Source organism: Helianthus annuus, chromosome 9, assembly GCF_002127325.2.
Source record: "Helianthus annuus cultivar XRQ/B chromosome 9, HanXRQr2.0-SUNRISE, whole genome shotgun sequence".
Classification (NCBI taxonomy): Eukaryota; Viridiplantae; Streptophyta; class Magnoliopsida; order Asterales; family Asteraceae; genus Helianthus; species Helianthus annuus.
The window spans coordinates 23,666,181-23,683,785 of record NC_035441.2 but is presented as its reverse complement, the minus strand read 5'-3'; the positions used below and the strand labels follow the sequence as shown (position 1 = coordinate 23,683,785).

General features: G+C 39.3%; 1 protein-coding gene across 1 annotated transcript; it reads right to left on the bottom strand.

Moving 5' to 3' along the window:
• Nucleotides 1-3,022: 3,022 nt before the first annotated feature.
• Nucleotides 3,023-6,394, bottom strand: LOC110874159. Its single transcript, XM_022123022.2, has 7 exons — nt 6,350-6,394; nt 5,782-5,847; nt 5,359-5,580; nt 4,534-5,250; nt 3,833-4,430; nt 3,664-3,740; nt 3,023-3,241 (listed from the first exon to the last, which is right to left on the bottom strand). The coding sequence occupies exons 1-7, from the start codon at nt 6,392-6,394 to the stop codon at nt 3,023-3,025; spliced, it is 1,944 nt and encodes a 647-aa protein (XP_021978714.2).
• Between the last annotated feature and the right edge of the window lie 11,211 nt (nt 6,395-17,605).

The window sequence follows — 17,605 nt, the reverse complement described above, 5'->3', positions numbered from 1 at the left end:
CCGGTTGGTTAAAGTTTAAATTAATTGTTTTATTATTTTAAAATTTTGCCGGTTGATATTTTTTAAATGCTCAACGGTCCAGTGGGTACCACTGTTGGACTTAATTGTGTGATCAAAGTTTGACTAGAAGTGCAAGGGTTGATTATGAATTAGTTTAAAGTTATTTAGATGGCGGTTACAGGGTAGTTATAAAATATGGGGATTAAAGTTGACAATCTGGAAGTTGGCAACTTCTCCTCTAATCGAAGTCCCTGAGGACATGTTTGTTCGCGATTGGCTGCATACAAGGGATCAAGGGATGCGACTTGTGGATGTAAAGACACACCTCTTCAAGTTTCATTCTCATCCACATATTCTAGAGACGTGACTATTCGTGAAAGGACACGACTCTACACTCGCACCCATTGAAGTCTATAAATAGTTTAGGATTTTCATTTGTTATTGTATCCTGGAATCTTGTATCTTGCATCTTGTAACAATCAGGTTCTATTGTTCATTTATTAATACAATTGCATATTAGGGTTTATCCCTCTCTTCTTGTTCTTTGTTCGATTGTTATTTTGTTCTTGATTGATGGGTTGAATTCATGGTCTCCTGGGATCTATATTGGTATCAGAGCCAAGGCTCAAAGAATCAAGATCATGGATTCAATTCTTCAATCAAGGCAAGGGTTTCGCGTTCCGAAGAATCATCTGAGGGAAGGAAGGAAATCGTCGGGGGAACCGAGCATGTTGGTACGGGTCTGAATGGAGGAAAGAGCAGCCGGGCAGCGGAAAAGGTGAACAGTACGCGCAGGGGAAGCCATCCTTCGTTCATGGAAATCACCAATTTAAAAGTCTCCCAAGAAGTTGATCCCAGATTCGCATACAGTTAAAATATTGGGTTCAGAGATTGCCCAGGAAGGAGGAATACATACTAGGGGTGTGCATGGATCGGTTTGAGAAGGAAGAGAGGATGCCATCACAAAGATCAATCGCAAGAGACGTTGTTCGTGTTAGAATTCCCTAAGGACTTGCAGGGTTGAAGATTGTTGATGGAATCATAGCGGGAACATAATGGTTTGCACAGTCATATGTAGACATGGATGAGGCCGCAAAGTTTTTGGTGTAGTGTGTGACGCATGACACCAGGATTAAAGCTTGCCCAGGAAGAAGCATGCAAAGTTCAAGAATCAAACTTGGATCAACAATTAGGGGGGGGGGGTGAATGTTGGACTTAATTGTGTGATCAAAGTTTGACTAGAAGTGCAAGGGTTGATTATGAATTAGTTTAAAGTTATTTAGATGGCGGTTACAGGGTAGTTATAAAATATGGGGACTAAAGTTGACAATCTGGAAGTTGGCAACTTCTCCTCTAATCGAAAGGGTATGTCCGTGAGGACATGTTTGTTCGCGATTGGCTGCATACAAGGGATCAAGGGATGCGACTTGTGGATGTAAAGACACACCTCTTCAAGTTTCATTCTCATCCACATATTCTAGAGACGTGACTATTCGTGAAAGGACACGACTCTACACTCGCACCCATTGAAGTCTATAAATAGTTTAGGATTTTCATTTGTTATTGTATCCTGGAATCTTGTATCTTGCATCTTGTAACAATCAGGTTCTATTGTTCATTTATTAATACAATTGCATATTAGGGTTTATCCCTCTCTTCTTGTTCTTTGTTCAATTGTTATTTTGTTCTTGATTGATGGGTTGAATTCATGGTCTCCTGCCAACTCACCTTCCCCACCAAAGTGAATTATATATAATTGCTTGACATTTGTGCGTCAGTGTTATGAATCTTGATTGTCTTCAAAACACGTTTAAATTGTATTAAGAGGTTTGGGGGGGGGGGGGGGGCATAGTGATGGATATGTTTAAAGTTACATGTAAGGTTATTAGAGCATCTCTAATGCTAAGATGGGTTTGATTTTCAGACCTGTTACCTCAGCACACCATAACATTCTAAACCTTTACCTAAAAAACTATGTTTTTCCTCAAATGCTAACCCAACCCAAACATTCACCTCACCATGTACCTCATCACCTATTTTTTTTCTCTCTATATCTAATTTAGTTATTTCATAATATAATACTTTTAGTATTTCAGTTATAATTAAATCCTTTTATATAAAACAAATTAAACATTAAAGGTTGAAAAAACACAAATATCATTTAAAATTAATAAAAACAACATGCAACATTTAAATTTAAAAAAAGAACACAACTACAAATAACTATGTATATGGGTCCAAATGTGCTCGATCAAATTGTGTGTATATATAGCCGGTTGGTTAAAGTTTAAATTAATTGTTTTATTATTTTAAAATTTTGCCGGTTGATATTTTTTAAATGCTCAACGGTCCAGTGGTACCCACCACCCTCTTCGAATTGAGTCAAGTGCACCAGACCAGACCGCAACTCACCTTCTCCTCCAATGCCCACGTGCCATCCAGTGTTGAAATCTGGATTCTGGACCTAGTCCAGAATTAAGCGATGAGGATGCTCTAATTACTTTTGTCGCAAATGGTACGATACCAGTTTTCAGAATCTAATTATATAGATTATACCGATCGCAAATGGTGACAGGTAAAAATGAATCAGGTAAAAAATAATATAAAATAAACCTGCAAAAATGATGAGGGATGTGAATTATAGCGAAAGTTACTATTTTAGCATTTTCTGATCACAAAATTCAAAAAGTAAAATCTTATAACAAAAGTTAAAGTTCTAGTCATTTTCCTAATTATCAGTTGCAATAACCTTATATACAACTAAAAGGTCTTTACAATCTCAAAAGCAACTTAACAATCTTACAGTAGCAATCAAAATTGTAAGACTCTTCAAATGTTCTCAACTACTTTGAGTCAAGATGAAAGTCAACACTCATAACATAAAGCAAAACATATAAGTTTCTGAGCACATTCCCTAATACATGTGATGCAAAATGTACAACTTTTCTTCGGAATAAGGAACGAACCCACATCTATCCAACTTTATTCATGTTATATTATAAACTAGACTTTGTAACTTATTTTACTCAATTTTGTATTTAACAGATAAAACCTTCACCGCCATGTTGCCAAGTTCCCTCACACAGCTTACAACTTCAATAGGATCAACGCATCCGACGACGATTAGTCTTTCTGTATCTTTTTGAGTGGACACAGATTCAATGCCGACAAGACTAGATACCGCCTTCTCTATAGTGTAGATTTCACTTTGATTGTTAAAGCTAACTCCCAACTCAATTATCTGAAATGTAACAAAGGCATTAGAACAGCCATGGTTTTGTAGAATTATGGCTAACTGATAATTTCTGTCTTTCATTGATGCATAAAAACCAAACAAAATACTCGATACTTATTTTTACGGTCAATGCGATCTTTTTCTTTTTTTTCCTTTTCTTTTTGTTTTGCATAATCAAGTGACATGGAACCAAAAGTTATAATAAATCGTATATCTAAAACTTATATTACCAAACCTCTTAAGAAATTTATTTTAATATTATAAAAAAATCAACATAAAATCTTAATGCAAGTAGCCAAGTAATGTGTAAACATACTTTACCTATCTTTATGTTTTAGTCACGTTTTTGCAAATGAGAACTGTTTGTTAAGGGATTTAACATATAAATTTTGTTTGTATCATAGAGAAAGATTAAGGTATATACATACTCTGAGGAAGGTGTTTGCAAAATCTCTCACCATCCAAGATAACTTCGACTGATGACTTTTCCTCCATCCATGTGAATCTGATAAGAGAATTTGTGCCATTAGGGTCTTTGTCACTATTTTTGGTTTAATATCATCTAAAAATTCGTACACATCTAAATGAGGAACATACCTGTGTAGTGAACGTTATCACCGAACAACCATTTTAACCAATAAGAGGTTTCCGGACCAAATAAATCACGGCGGGAAAGATAGTAGCCTCCTGTGGTCACCTCGAATTCAGACAGATCTCCTCCAATCTCTTCTTCCTCTTTCATAGTGTTAGTCCCAAAGTTCTCTTCTTCATCTTCTTCACTATCATCCACATACACCAGGCTGGCACCACATTGGCTTACCATCACCGCTTCATCCGCGTTTATACCCACAGTGACTGCATCACCAGCATCTAATATGTTTCCGATTGGCCAGTAGCTTAACCACACAACATCTTCATCAACTTTGGGTTTGCAATACACTAGAGGGTTGTATACCCATGTAAGACCCTTGCTTCTGTTGCTGATTTTTGCCAACAAACCCAACTCATCATTATCCTTGGATCCTGATAATCTGTATAAGCAACTTACGTTTAATCCTTGGATCCTGTTCTTCTCATGATGAAAAGGCACACAAAAGAATAAGAATAAGGATGATGACGTATACTCAGATGTCATCATGCTTCGATAATCTATGCCTTGCAGATAGGTGCTCATTATACCATATTCATACAACACCTAGATCGCATAAAATTTGGTTAGTTGTATATTAAAAATATTGGAGGCAGGATATAGGCTTGTTTTTTTGTGTGCTCATTTGATAGAACTTAGGAGAGATAACCTGAGTATGCCAAATTTTGCCTTTAGTAATCTCGTCACCGACCAGTTCCACCTTATGATCTTCATATGCTTTGATCCATTGCATGTGACCAAGTTCTGCTTCTTCAGTTTCTGCTACGGACACTAATTTAAAAAGGCCTTGAATTTCTGACAGTTTGAAACAACACTCATAAGCACACCCCTGTAGAGTGAAACGACCCGATTGGAATGTTACTCTCTCCAGTGATATACACCAATCTATATGCAACTCCAATAGCGTACTTGGGATACATGAGATAGACTTCAGGTTTGGACAAGAATACAAGTTGAGTATGCGGAGCATTTTAAGATTAATGTTACTGGGCAGGTACTCAAATGGATTAACGGCTAAACACAGGACAAACAATGATCGGGCATGGAATGCAACATAAACATCATTGTTATGATCCATGTCACAGTTTATGAGATCCAACAACATTAGTGACCGGGGTAAGGAAAGCAATGGTTTTTGTGGAACCATCATGGTTTCAGGTTGTTTTACATATTTCAAAAGTTTAGTGCACCCTGTCAAATCCAAAAAATCAAGATACTCAAGGTCGCCTGTGGATTTACAAAGATGAGTCAGACTACTACAGTTCCAGAGGATCAAAGTGTCAAGTTTAGGGAGCCGGTAGAGATTGCAGATGCTGACAAGTTTGTCACAACCTTTAAGACTTAGGTACTTGAGTGAATTAAGTCCCTATTCCAAGAATAACAAGTTCAAATTATGATTGTACATTTGAATGAACGGTCTTAAACAGAGAAGCTAAAGGGCCAAGTGATAAACAAAAGATTGAATTACTTATACCGTGGGTGCTTCAAACTTTTCCAAGTGACCATCACTCATATCTATAGCGACCAAGCTGCTCATCAATAACCCAGGGGGCATTATTTGCAAAGGACATCCATGCCAGCACAACCATATAAACTCTGGAAAATTTTCGTAGCACCCAGTGAGTTTCACGTTTTTGAGTTGGAGAAGTTTCAGCTTGTCCATATTTGCAAGGGAACTTGTTTTAAGCTCTAATGCCTGCAAGTTTAGTATGATGTAAAATAATTAGGAAGCCTCGATCTTGAGTTAAATGCGCTAAAAATGAAGGTAAATTCCATAACTATCGAAATAAGACATGATGAGAAATTCCCTATATGTCATGTAAAGGGAATAACCATTAGCTTAATAGAACCATTAGAGGAGACATTAATGCTTCCTAATTTACTTTATTTGTCTTACCTTTGATCTCATCCCCTGCTCAACCTTTCGCATATCGAGTGCTAGACCTTCAATTGTACCTGAACCCTAATGGAAAAGACATGAAATTTGAGAATTTTAGTGGAAATGGGAGGTTGTGCAACGATAATAAGCTTAAAGATACACATAAGAAGCATCTTACATATCCTTTTCTCAACACATGATAAGATTCAGTATCATTCCATACTCTACTACGTTTAGTAGGATCTTTGGACTCTTCACAAACTATACTGAAGACCAAGAAGATAATCACGACTTTCTTGTTCGGTCTGCATTTACGTTTACGTTTAGTTTAAATTAGTAGTGGGTCAAAAACTATTTTATTTGTTTATGTTCGTTGGGCCGTAGGCCAGAAACATTATGTTGGGTCGAACCATTTAGAGTCTTAGGTATTGTTAATATGTGGGTTGGATCTGGATCACAAGAACAAGCCTGGTGCAGCAGGCCCATTTGGTTGAAAGTTGCAGGAGATAAAAGGATAACCGCCGACAGCGGTTATCATGCAGAACAGACGCAACGTTTCACATGGCGGTTATGTTCATCCTCGTACCCCTACATCAGAAAGACGCGACTGCAAGTAGACGTACCGGTTCATTGTTATAAATAGCCTTGAACGATTAGTTTGTTTGTAACGCTGAATTCTGTTATCATATTTCAGAAGTTTATTTCGGTTAGTTATTATTATTCAGCAAGTTCTTTCTGTTAGTTTATGTATGATGAAGTCTTGTGATTATTGCGGTTGGTCGAAGTATGATTGTGTATGCGGTAACAACCCGGTCCGTCCCGAATGGTCCTGGGTGTCTGATGATTCTGATACCAACATTGGTATCAGAGCCAAAGGCTCACAGGGAAACGGAAAGGGTTGTGATCGTGATGATGTTTGTCCTCGCGGTAAAGGAAAAGCGGTAGATATCGGAAATAGTAATGTTGGGAACATTGGAAAGTGCGGCCGGGGCTGCAACCTTGGGAAAAGAGTTGCGCAGGGGAAGCCAACCAAATGTTCGGTGAAGTCGTCCGGGAAGGATCATGCGAAGAAGAAGGTTCACAAAGCCGCTGGAAGGAAAGTTAACCGCAAAGGAAAGGCACCGGTTGGACGGCCGAGGAAGGCCGGGGTGACATGTTTTGTTTGTAAACAATATGGGCACATAGCCTCTATTTGCCCTAGTAAATACATCAATTTGGGCCCGTTACCGGAAGAAGATGATTACTTAGTCGATGGTACGAGCGGTGGTTTGTTTAGCGAAATGTGGGTCGTTGATCCAAGTTTCAAGACACACATGACCGGGAACCGTAGTCTGTTCAAACGGTTCAAGAGGCATTTCGGGGTAATCACGAACGAGAAAAAGAAGAATTTTTCGTTTGTTCATGGCATTGGTGAAGTGAGAATACCGGTCGATGGAAAAGAGAAAACGATTTCGTGTGTAAATTACGTACCGAGAATGGAGAAGAATGTTCTAAGTTTGGAACAACTGTTGTTCCAAGGGATCGAGACGGTCACCACGGGTGACAAGTGTATGTTGAAGAAAATGTTCGGTGCACAAGTTAAGAATTTCGATGTGTATGAAGAAAAATCAAATGTTGATTTAGAAGAGGAGTACTTGAATCGATTCTATGATCGGTTTGATGTCGATAACGGTCACCGGGTGGAAAAGGAGAAACTTAAACAATACATAGAAGATTTTTATGAAGAAGAATTTAAGAAGGAGCGTGAAGAAAAGAAGAAAGCAAACGGTGAAGGTACATCGGGAACCAAGAAGGATGAATTTGTGTTTTCAAGGAAGCAAAAGGTTTGTTTTATGATCTACTACGAGGGCATGAAGGATAACCCTCGCCAATCGAAGCAAGAGTTACGTGAGAGGGCGGTGGTCCTTTCCCAAGATGAAGATGACGTGATCGAGAACGGCTTGATTATGGATAGTTGTTTAGAGCCGTTGGATTTGCTCTTGATGCACGAGGAATTGGCCGGATATGTTAAGTTTTATGATGCAAATTTTGATGAAGTGTTGATATGGTTTCTGCCAAGCTTCCTCGGTATTGTTAAACCGAGAGAAATGCCACCCAAGTTGATAGACGGAAGGGATGTGAATTTACTTCTTTTGTACCGGATTGTGAGTCTCAAGGGTGGAATTAAAAAGGTTATGGAAGATGACTCGTGGGCTGAAGTTGCATTAGAGTATGGATACGAGAAGGATGACGGGTTTGAGATGAAGGTCTCGTATGTTCACTACATCGAGCTATCTGAATGGTACTTTAATTACATGAAGGAAAAGGGTGATACGAACGCAAAGGCTAAAGAGAAAGATGGAAACAAGGATGCTCAAGACAAGGAGGCCAAGATGGAAGATGATGCGGATTTGGTGATCACGTTCGTGGTCACCGATGATGAAGATGCTTGAAGAATGTTGCGGGTCAAGAAAGCTCGTGCTTAAGGGGGAGATTGAAGACCAAGAAGATAATCACGACTTTCTTGTTCGGTCTGCATTTACGTTTACGTTTAGTTTAAATTAGTAGTGGGTCAAAAACTATTTTATTTGTTTATGTTCGTTGGGCCGTAGGCCAGAAACATTATGTTGGGTCGAACCATTTAGAGTCTTAGGTATTGTTAATATGTGGGTTGGATCTGGATCACAAGAACAAGCCTGGTGCAGCAGGCCCATTTGGTTGAAAGTTGCAGGAGATAAAAGGATAACCGCCGACAGCGGTTATCATGCAGAACAGACGCAACGTTTCACATGGCGGTTATGTTCATCCTCGTACCCCTACATCAGAAAGACGCGACTGCAAGTAGACGTACCGGTTCATTGTTATAAATAGCCTTGAACGATTAGTTTGTTTGTAACGCTGAATTCTGTTATCATATTTCAGAAGTTTATTTCGGTTAGTTATTATTATTCAGCAAGTTCTTTCTGTTAGTTTATGTATGATGAAGTCTTGTGATTATTGCGGTTGGTCGAAGTATGATTGTGTATGCGGTAACAACCCGGTCCGTCCCGAATGGTCCTGGGTGTCTGATGATTCTGATACCAACATATACTTCTTCCCATATCTTGAAGCAGTTGATGCATCTGAAACGGTAAGAAGGCATCTATCAATAAGGGTCAAGATCCCAGATTTAGCATACAATTCATCCTCCATTATCAATTTTATGACAAAGTTGTCTTCACCGACAAAGAAACAAGCAATATGAAGAGACAACTCTTTGTGACTGCGAAGTGGCAAGGAGTCAAAGCTCCTCCGTAATACACTTTGGATGTTACAATCAAGATCTCCTTTGGATGAATTAAGTGAATTCATTCTACTTCTCCAAATATCTTTCATGGTATCTCTTCTCCATGGGTCTTCATCACTAACAAACAGAGAAGAACCTAATACTTTAAGAGCAAGCGGATTACCTCCACAATACTGAGCTAGTTGTTTTGCAAGCTCCTTGAAACCTTTCATGGGTGTTTTGGTTCGAAACGCATAGCAGCTTAAAAGTTCTAATGATTCAAGATCATCTAACAATTTAATTTTGTGCACCTAACACCTCCAAGAAATGGACCCAAATAACGGCGTTATATCTAGTAGCCTTGTTGTTATTAGGATCTTGCTTTTTGTATGCAACGCCTTTGTGCCAAGTAAAATGCTTAACTGTTCGTTTTTATCAATGTCATCAAGAACAATAAGCACCCGCTTCATTTGTAGGACCAACTCCATCTTATGTGTACCCTCATAAGTGTTGGATATCCTTATTTTCTTTCCACCCGAAACATCTTTGAGTAGTTGTTTCTGTACCACAAGCAACCCATCAGCTTGTTTTCCAATCTCTGGAATAAAACTGCTGCTTTCAAAATCTTTCTTATTTAAGTTATAAATATATTGGGCAACTGTTGTCTTCCCACTACCTCCCATACCACAAATTGCTATAGCATTGTATTGCTCATTTTTCAACCACAAATTTATGACTTCAACACGAGCCTCCATTCCAGTTAAATGGGCAGGAGTACTCTGTTGTCTCAAATTTAGTTTACACTCAACTGTCTCAACCACTTCTGCGATAAAGTTTGTCTCAGACCTGGAACTGAAGAAAACGCAAAATTATAGCACATTCAGTAAACTAAAAAAGAAATTGTAGCAAATGCAGTAATATTATATCCATGTAACTGTATTTAGAGCACTAAAAATCCCTAGTACTACACTTAAAAAATGTACTAGAGTATGATTAAGTCCTAAAATCAATTAGATTTGTCAGGGTATTGTCCTCTACTCTTACTAAAAAAATTTCAATTACAACAAAACCGAATCAAATACAACTTTGGAGCAAGTTTAGACACCATGTTAAAGGAAAAATATATATCAAATTATATGCATAAGAGAGAAAATGGCTAAATAACATATTAAGCTATTTCTTCCTAACAAGTGAAAGATGGAATGTTTATTATTAAACTATAACAAGAGACATCTATTAGTCTATTATGGCAAATGTGTGCATGATCAAAGTTATGTGTACTGTGCATGATCACATGACACTTTATTACTTAGACCCCTCAAATGCAAACTTTAAGCCATAATTATTAATTACTCATCAAACTCATGGGATCAGCCTGAGATCCTCACCCACCCCTCCTCTTTCTTCCTTCATTCTGTCCGCATCCTTCTCTATTCTTTCTTTTTTTTCTTCTCTGTCCGAGTCATCTGCCATTCCTCTTTCTCTTTTTCTTCTGATCAGCACCATGGCTACAGACTCATCTGCCATTCCTCTTCACTCCTTGACCCACCTTGTCAACATAAAACTCTCCTCTCAAAATTACCTAACCTGGGAAAAACAGATCGTTGCCATGTCGATCTCCTCAGCCATGTCGATGGCACAACTTCCTGTCCAGCCGAAACAATCACAAAAGATGACCAAAAAGTCGTGAACCCTGCATACACGATCTGGAAAGCTGCTGATCAGAAAGCTCTATTGCTGATAAACTCAACACTTACCGAAGAAGCAATGTCCGAAACCATCGGACACACCACGGCTCACTCCGTCTGGAAAGCCCTAGCCAACGCATACAGCCACTGTTCCGTTGAGCGAATTCACAATCTTAAAGATGCTCTTCGAACCCTTCAAAATGGAACCTCAACCGTATGCGAATTTGGCCAAAAATTTAAAGCCATTGCGGATCAACTCGCCGCTATCGGGCACCCCGTAAGCGACGAGGATAAAGGCCACTGGTTCCTATGTGGTCTTGGTGCCTCCTATGAGAACTTTTCTACCTCCAAAAGAACAATTCATCCAGCCCCGACTTTCCGTGACCTTCTCGCAAATGCTGAAAATCAGGAGATTTTTGTCCAACAACTCCATGGAAACACTCCTCCTGAAGCTGCTTTCTATGCCAATCAGTCCACTCGCAGCCGTTCCACCAGCTCCTCTCGTGGATGTGGCAGGTTTTCGTCATCTCGGGGCCGAGGAAGAAGCTATACTAAAAGACCTCCTATGTGCCAATTATGCCGAAAAGAAGGGCATTATGCCACCACATGTCCGAGCCTTGTTTCTTTTGCTCAAAAACAACTTCCTCTTCATGCCAATCTAGCCCACATCTTCAATGCTCAATGCACCATTGGCTCGGACATCCCGGATTGAACTGCCGACTCAGGTGCCACGACCTACATGCTTCGTCATGAAAACGGTTTAAATAATTTTCAACCACAATATGGTAACTTACATGTAACATTTTGTAATAGTCAATCATTACCCGTTACACATGTCGGTAACTCAAACTTAAACAATGATATAACTTTACAAAACGTCATTGTTGTTCCTAATCTCACCAAAAATCTACTTTCAATTAGTAGACTTACAAACGACTCACCTGTTGACGTATTATTTTCTAATAATTATTTTTATATACAGGACGAAAAACGAGTCAAGTTCTAGCTAGAGGCATCTGTGAGAATGGCTTCTACATTCTCACCCAAGGTCACAAGTCGCTCGTTGCCGCTCTTTCCGCTTCACACCTTCGTGCCTCCTTTAATAAATGGCAAAGTCGTTTAGGACATGTGTCTTTCGATACTATTTCGAACCTAAATAAACGAGGTCATGTTTTTGTTACCTCATTATTAGCCAAAGAAGTTTACTCGGGTATCATCTTAATGCCATTGACCAAAAGTAGATAATCAAAACGTGATTTATCAAAAGCTTTTGTAAACAGGTCGGCACGTTGGTGATCGGTAGGGACATGAACGACATCGATTAATCTTTTGTCAAAACAATCACGTATGAAGTGATATTTAATTTCGATGTGTTTGGTCTTGGAATGCTGCACAGGAGTTCTAGTGCTCTGTAAGGCAGCATTGTTATCAACAAAAATAGGAGTAGATAGGATTTCAAAACTGTAGTCGTGCATTTGTTGTTGTATCCACAACACTTGGGAGCAACAACTGGAGGCAACAATGTATTCTGCTTCACAAGTTGATGTAGCAACACACGTTTGCTTCTTGCACTGCCACGTAACCAGGCGATTTCCTAAGAATTGACATCATGCTGTTGTTGATTTGCCATCAAATTTGCAACCACCGAAATCAGAATCACTGTATGAAGTCAAGTCAAAGCTATCATCCCTAGGGTACCAAAGACCGGTGTCCGGGCATCCCTTCAAATAGTGAAAAATTCTTTTAACAGCTGACAAATGAGAGGCCTTCGGGTTGGCTTGATATCTTGCAAGCAGGCACGTTGGATACATGATGTCAGGCCTCGAAGCAGTGAGATACATGAGAGATCCGATCATAGCGTGATAGTATGAGGAGTTGATGCTTTCACCCTTCAAATCCGGAGTAATCCCATGATTCTTCGGAAGTGGGGTACCAATGGGCGTTGCATCTGACATCCGGAACCAGCTCAAGATGTCACCAACATATTTATTCTGATGGATGAATATCCCAGACTCGGTTTGTTGAACTTGTAGGCCCAAAAAGAAATTCATCTCCCCCATAGCGCTCATCTCGAACTTTTCTTGCATAATACGTTCGAATTGCCTGCACAAAGAATCATTAGTAGAACTAAATATTATATCATCAACGTATACCTGCACCAGCAGAAGATCTCCATTTTGTTCCTTGATAAAAAGAGTGCAATCAATAAACCTCGTCGAAATCCATTCTCCAGAAGATAGTTGGATAAGGTTGCGTACAAAGCTCTAGGTGCTTGATGTAAACCATAAAGAGCTTTGTTGAGCAACCAGACCCGATCGGGGTGAATAGGATCTTCAAAACCTGGAGGTTGTTCGACGTACACCTCTTCTTGAACTATACCGTGAAGAAAAGCACTTTTGACGTCCATCTGGAAGACTTTGAATCCTTTGAACGAAGCATAAGCTAGAAAGATCTGTATAGCTTCCAGACGTGCAACAGGTGCATAAACTTCATTGTAGTCAATGCCTTCAATCTGGCAAAATCCTTGAATAACCAATCTCGCCTTGTTACGAATAACTACTCCACGATCGTCCTTCTTGCATTTATAAACCCAACGTGTGCCAATTTTCTTGTAATTTTCCGGCTTTTCAACAAGCTTCCAAACACCTAGCTTTTGAAATTGTTGCAGTTCGTCCTGCATGGCTTCAACCCAAGCATTATCCTTTAAGGCTTCCTTCCAAGATTTCGGTTCTTCTTGTGAAACGTAACACGCGAAGGACCAATCATTTTGAAGACCAGATTCTCTAATGGCTGAATATAAACCAGCATTCTGGTTATTTCTCAACTGATTACGCTTCTGCACACCGTGTTGGACATCTCCTATAATGTTCTGCTGAGGATGGGTATCGTGAATCCTCATTTCAGGATTTTCAGGAACACGAGCATTGATACCCAAATTGTTAAGATTATGATCAACAACCAACTCCACACCGGGAATATGTGTAGAAGTGGATGCGTTCCCTTTAGTAGTATCTACATTCTGCACTTGAGGAGTTGAAGATCCTTCTGCTGCATCATGATATTCATCATCTTCCGATGACTCATTGTAATCAGTAGCATCTTCAAATACCTCATTTTGTACCGTATTGTTAACCGAATTAGAACCTTGGGGGTTAACGATAACAGGTCTAACCAATAGTGAACCAGCAGCGTTGTCACTATCGAATAACATTCTAGCAGCTGCAGATTCTTCGTCAAAGGTTGGCAGATTAAAGGAGTCAAATAGCCCATCGTAATCGAACATCCAAGGATCACCCGGAGCTCTAACAGGACTTGTGTACCTTTGAACCCTTACTTCACTCCATAGTTCAATCTTTTTGGTTGCCAGATTCCATACACGAAAATTTGGAGTTGCATATCCAAGGAAGAAACCATCGATAGCTTTCACGCCAAACTTTCCATCCGGCTCAATCATAGTACATGGAGCGCCAAAAGGTTCTAAATAAGATAGATCCGGTTTCCTTTTCTATAGAAGTTTGAAACAAGTTTTGCCATGCCTCTTAACTGTAAGAACTCGGTTTCAAGTGTAGCAAGCAGTCGACACAGCCTCCCCCCAGAATTGAACAGGGAGTTCCGACTCTACCAACATCGTTCTTGCAGTTTCAATTATCGTCCGATTCTTCCTCTCCGCGACACCGTTTTGTTGTGGAGTGTAGCGAGAACTGTATTCATGAAGAATGCCCTTAGAAGTACAGAACTCATCCATCACACGGTTCTTGAACTCAGTTCCATTGTCGCTTCTGATCCTCTAAACTTTCAACGTGTAGAGATTTTCCAACATTGTAAGAAGATCCTTGAGGATGCCAGGAGTATCACTCTTGTGTGCCATAAAAGATACCCAAGAAAATCTAGAATAATCATCAGTAACCACCAGACAGTAAGCATCCCCGTATGTTGTCTTGTGTTTCATAGGTCCAAAAAGGTCCATATGAAGACGTTCTAGAGGCATGCAAACAGTGTTGATTTTCTTCAAAGGGTGAGACTTCTTTGTTTGCTTCCCTTTCTGGCACGAAACATAGATATCTTGTAGATGAAAACTTCTAACAGGCACACCATTTTACAAGATTGTTTTTCACCAAATGGTTCATCTTCCTCAAGTGAATGTGCCCCATTCTTCTGTGCCAAGATATAGACTCCTTCTCTGTGGCTTTTGAGACAAAACATATTACTTGTGCAGAGGCCGTAATTGCTTGGCTCATGTCAAGAATATAAAGATCATTAACTCTTGGAGCCGATAAGAGAATCCATTCTTGTGGAATTTTGAAACCACGTTTAAGCACATAACAACCGGCATCATCGAAATGCACGGTGAATTTTTATCACAGATTTGCAAAACATTGAGAAGATTATGATCAATTTGTCGAATATAATTGATCTTATCGAAACATACAACACCATTGGAGATCATTCCCTCGCCGGTGATTTATCCGCCTTTGTCTCCAGCAAATGCGACATAGCCTCCTCTAATATTTCTCACATCATATAGAAGCCGTAAGTCGCCTGTCATGTGCCTAGATGCTCCACTATCAACAATTCAATGACTATTAATAGTTCCTCCTGGAACATCCTGCACATATCATTCAAAGATAAGTTGAGGATGGGGACCCAAGCCTTAGTGGTCTTGGGTCGTCCCTGAGCATCACGAAAAGTGATCTCAATTTCTTGATGATTTTCAAAAACAGCAGCTCCCCCTGAACTATCACCCGTCTTAGGTTTCCAAGTTTGTTTTTGTTTACCAGGTTGTGAAGAACTTGGTTCCCTTTTGACTGTTTTGACTTCAGATTTTAAAGCCTTTTCAACAGCTTTGATGTTTTGACGTCGTTGTTTCGTTTCTTGTTCCTTAACAGTTCTTTTATCATGTTTTGGTGAAACAGGACGACGTTGAGGGTGAACCTTTTCAGGTGGTGCTTTCTCAACAAATTTATCTTTTGGAGTGTTTGTGCAGTTCTTAATGATATGCCCAAACTCCCCACATTTAAAACAGGTTCTCCTTTCCACAAACTTAGGAGAATCAGATCGACCAACAGATGTCAAACCCGTAGAACCTGAGGTACTGGCTTTCTCGTCACACCCGTTTGTATGTTGAGTGTAATTGTTTTGACTGTTACGTTTTAAAATCTTGACTTGTTGTACAAAATCGGTGTTTGATTTGTTTTCAAAAGTCTCAATTTTATCCATACCCTTTGATGCTACAAATCTGACATTACTGTTTTTCTTCTGATAACAAGCTCCTTTTGTTTCAAATTTTGATTGAGAAACGTTAGTCTTTTGAGCTCGCCTTTCTGGTTGTTTACCCTTAGAAGCAATAGGTTGTTGCTTTGTTGGTGATTTTTTATTTCGAAATTGTTTCCTGATTTCAACTTTTGGAATTGGGTCACATTGAGTTACAATGACTCCTGGAATTGTCTTTCCCAAAAATTTGTTTGTATTATCTTCAAAAACTTTATCAATCGAAGATGGATTGACATTTTTGATTGGAAAATCGTGATCTGAATAAATTTTGGAATCACCAACCAAAGTGTATAACACATTATTACTCTTAATGGTAGACACAGATGTCTTCTCATTCTTGACAGGATCTATCACTTGTTTGACAACTGGTTGAACAGCAGGAGTAGCAGGATCACAAAGAATATGATTCTCAAGTGGAATTTCTACTCCTTTCATCTTGTCCAGTGATTTATCCTGATCACTAACATCTGATTCTGATTCATCATCAGACGACTCATAGTCCTTAATGATTGGAGGACTTTGTTTCGTAGATGTTGAAGTTTATGGTTGCTCAGATGATGTACTTGAGTAATTTTCTGGTTTGAACCCTAGGCCAGCAGAAAATTCCTCATAATCAAGAGGCACACTGGGTTCATACCGAGGCATATCCTCTTCATCAGGCATATGAGTATAATTATATCTTAAAGGGGGCAGACACTTCTCATACCCTACGCCTTTCTTGTTTCCTTTCAGTTGTTGAGCGTCAATGATGTGATCAAGCACAAATCGTGAGTTAGAATAACTCTCCAACTTTTGCTTGATTGCATCATGCTCGCATTTGGCAATGGCTAGTTCCTTTTTGGTTTCCTCAACGATGTTAATGTAATCGTTAATACTAACTTGTTTATGATAAACAACTTTGTTCACTTCGGAAACACTTTTCTTTAAGGTTTCAATTACAGATTTAAATTCCTTTTCATTTCTAACTAAAGCCATATTTGCCTCTTTGCACTTAGACAGTTCAATAACCAACTTTGATTATGACTATCAAGCTTTTCGGATTCAAGCTTCAAATCTATACAAGACTTACAAACACTAGGAGCATGAGTTTCAGAATTTACCTGAATCGTAGAGGCTGAGACATTTGCCATAAAGGCAGTTTGAAAAGAAAAAGATCCATCTTCAGAGAAGAACTTTTCCATTTCTTTAGATGCTACAGCAGCCTTCTTGATCAAAACTGATTTCTGACATTTCAACTCCTCTGCTTCAGTTAATAAGTCATCAACATCAGAACTTGCTTCTTCCTTCACATCAGATTCAGAATGATAATCACCCGAAATAGAACTTTCTTCATCGGAACTCCCGGTATAACCCGAACTATCGTCACTTTCAGAAAATTCTTCTTTGTGAACGTGCTTGATGTGATTGATGATCTTCGCATAACACGCTATTCCTCCTCCTTGATCGCCTTCCCCAAATTGTATAGACCAATCACACCCTTCGTCAGCTTGAACGGTCAATGCTTGATTGGGGTTTGATGGTCCAGCCTGGTTCTGATTGTTGTTCACTGCTACCATCCTCCCTTCACGATTCTCTTGATGGGCATTGACATTGGAAGTACTCGTCTGATTTCTGAATGGGTTCTGAATGCCTTGTTTGC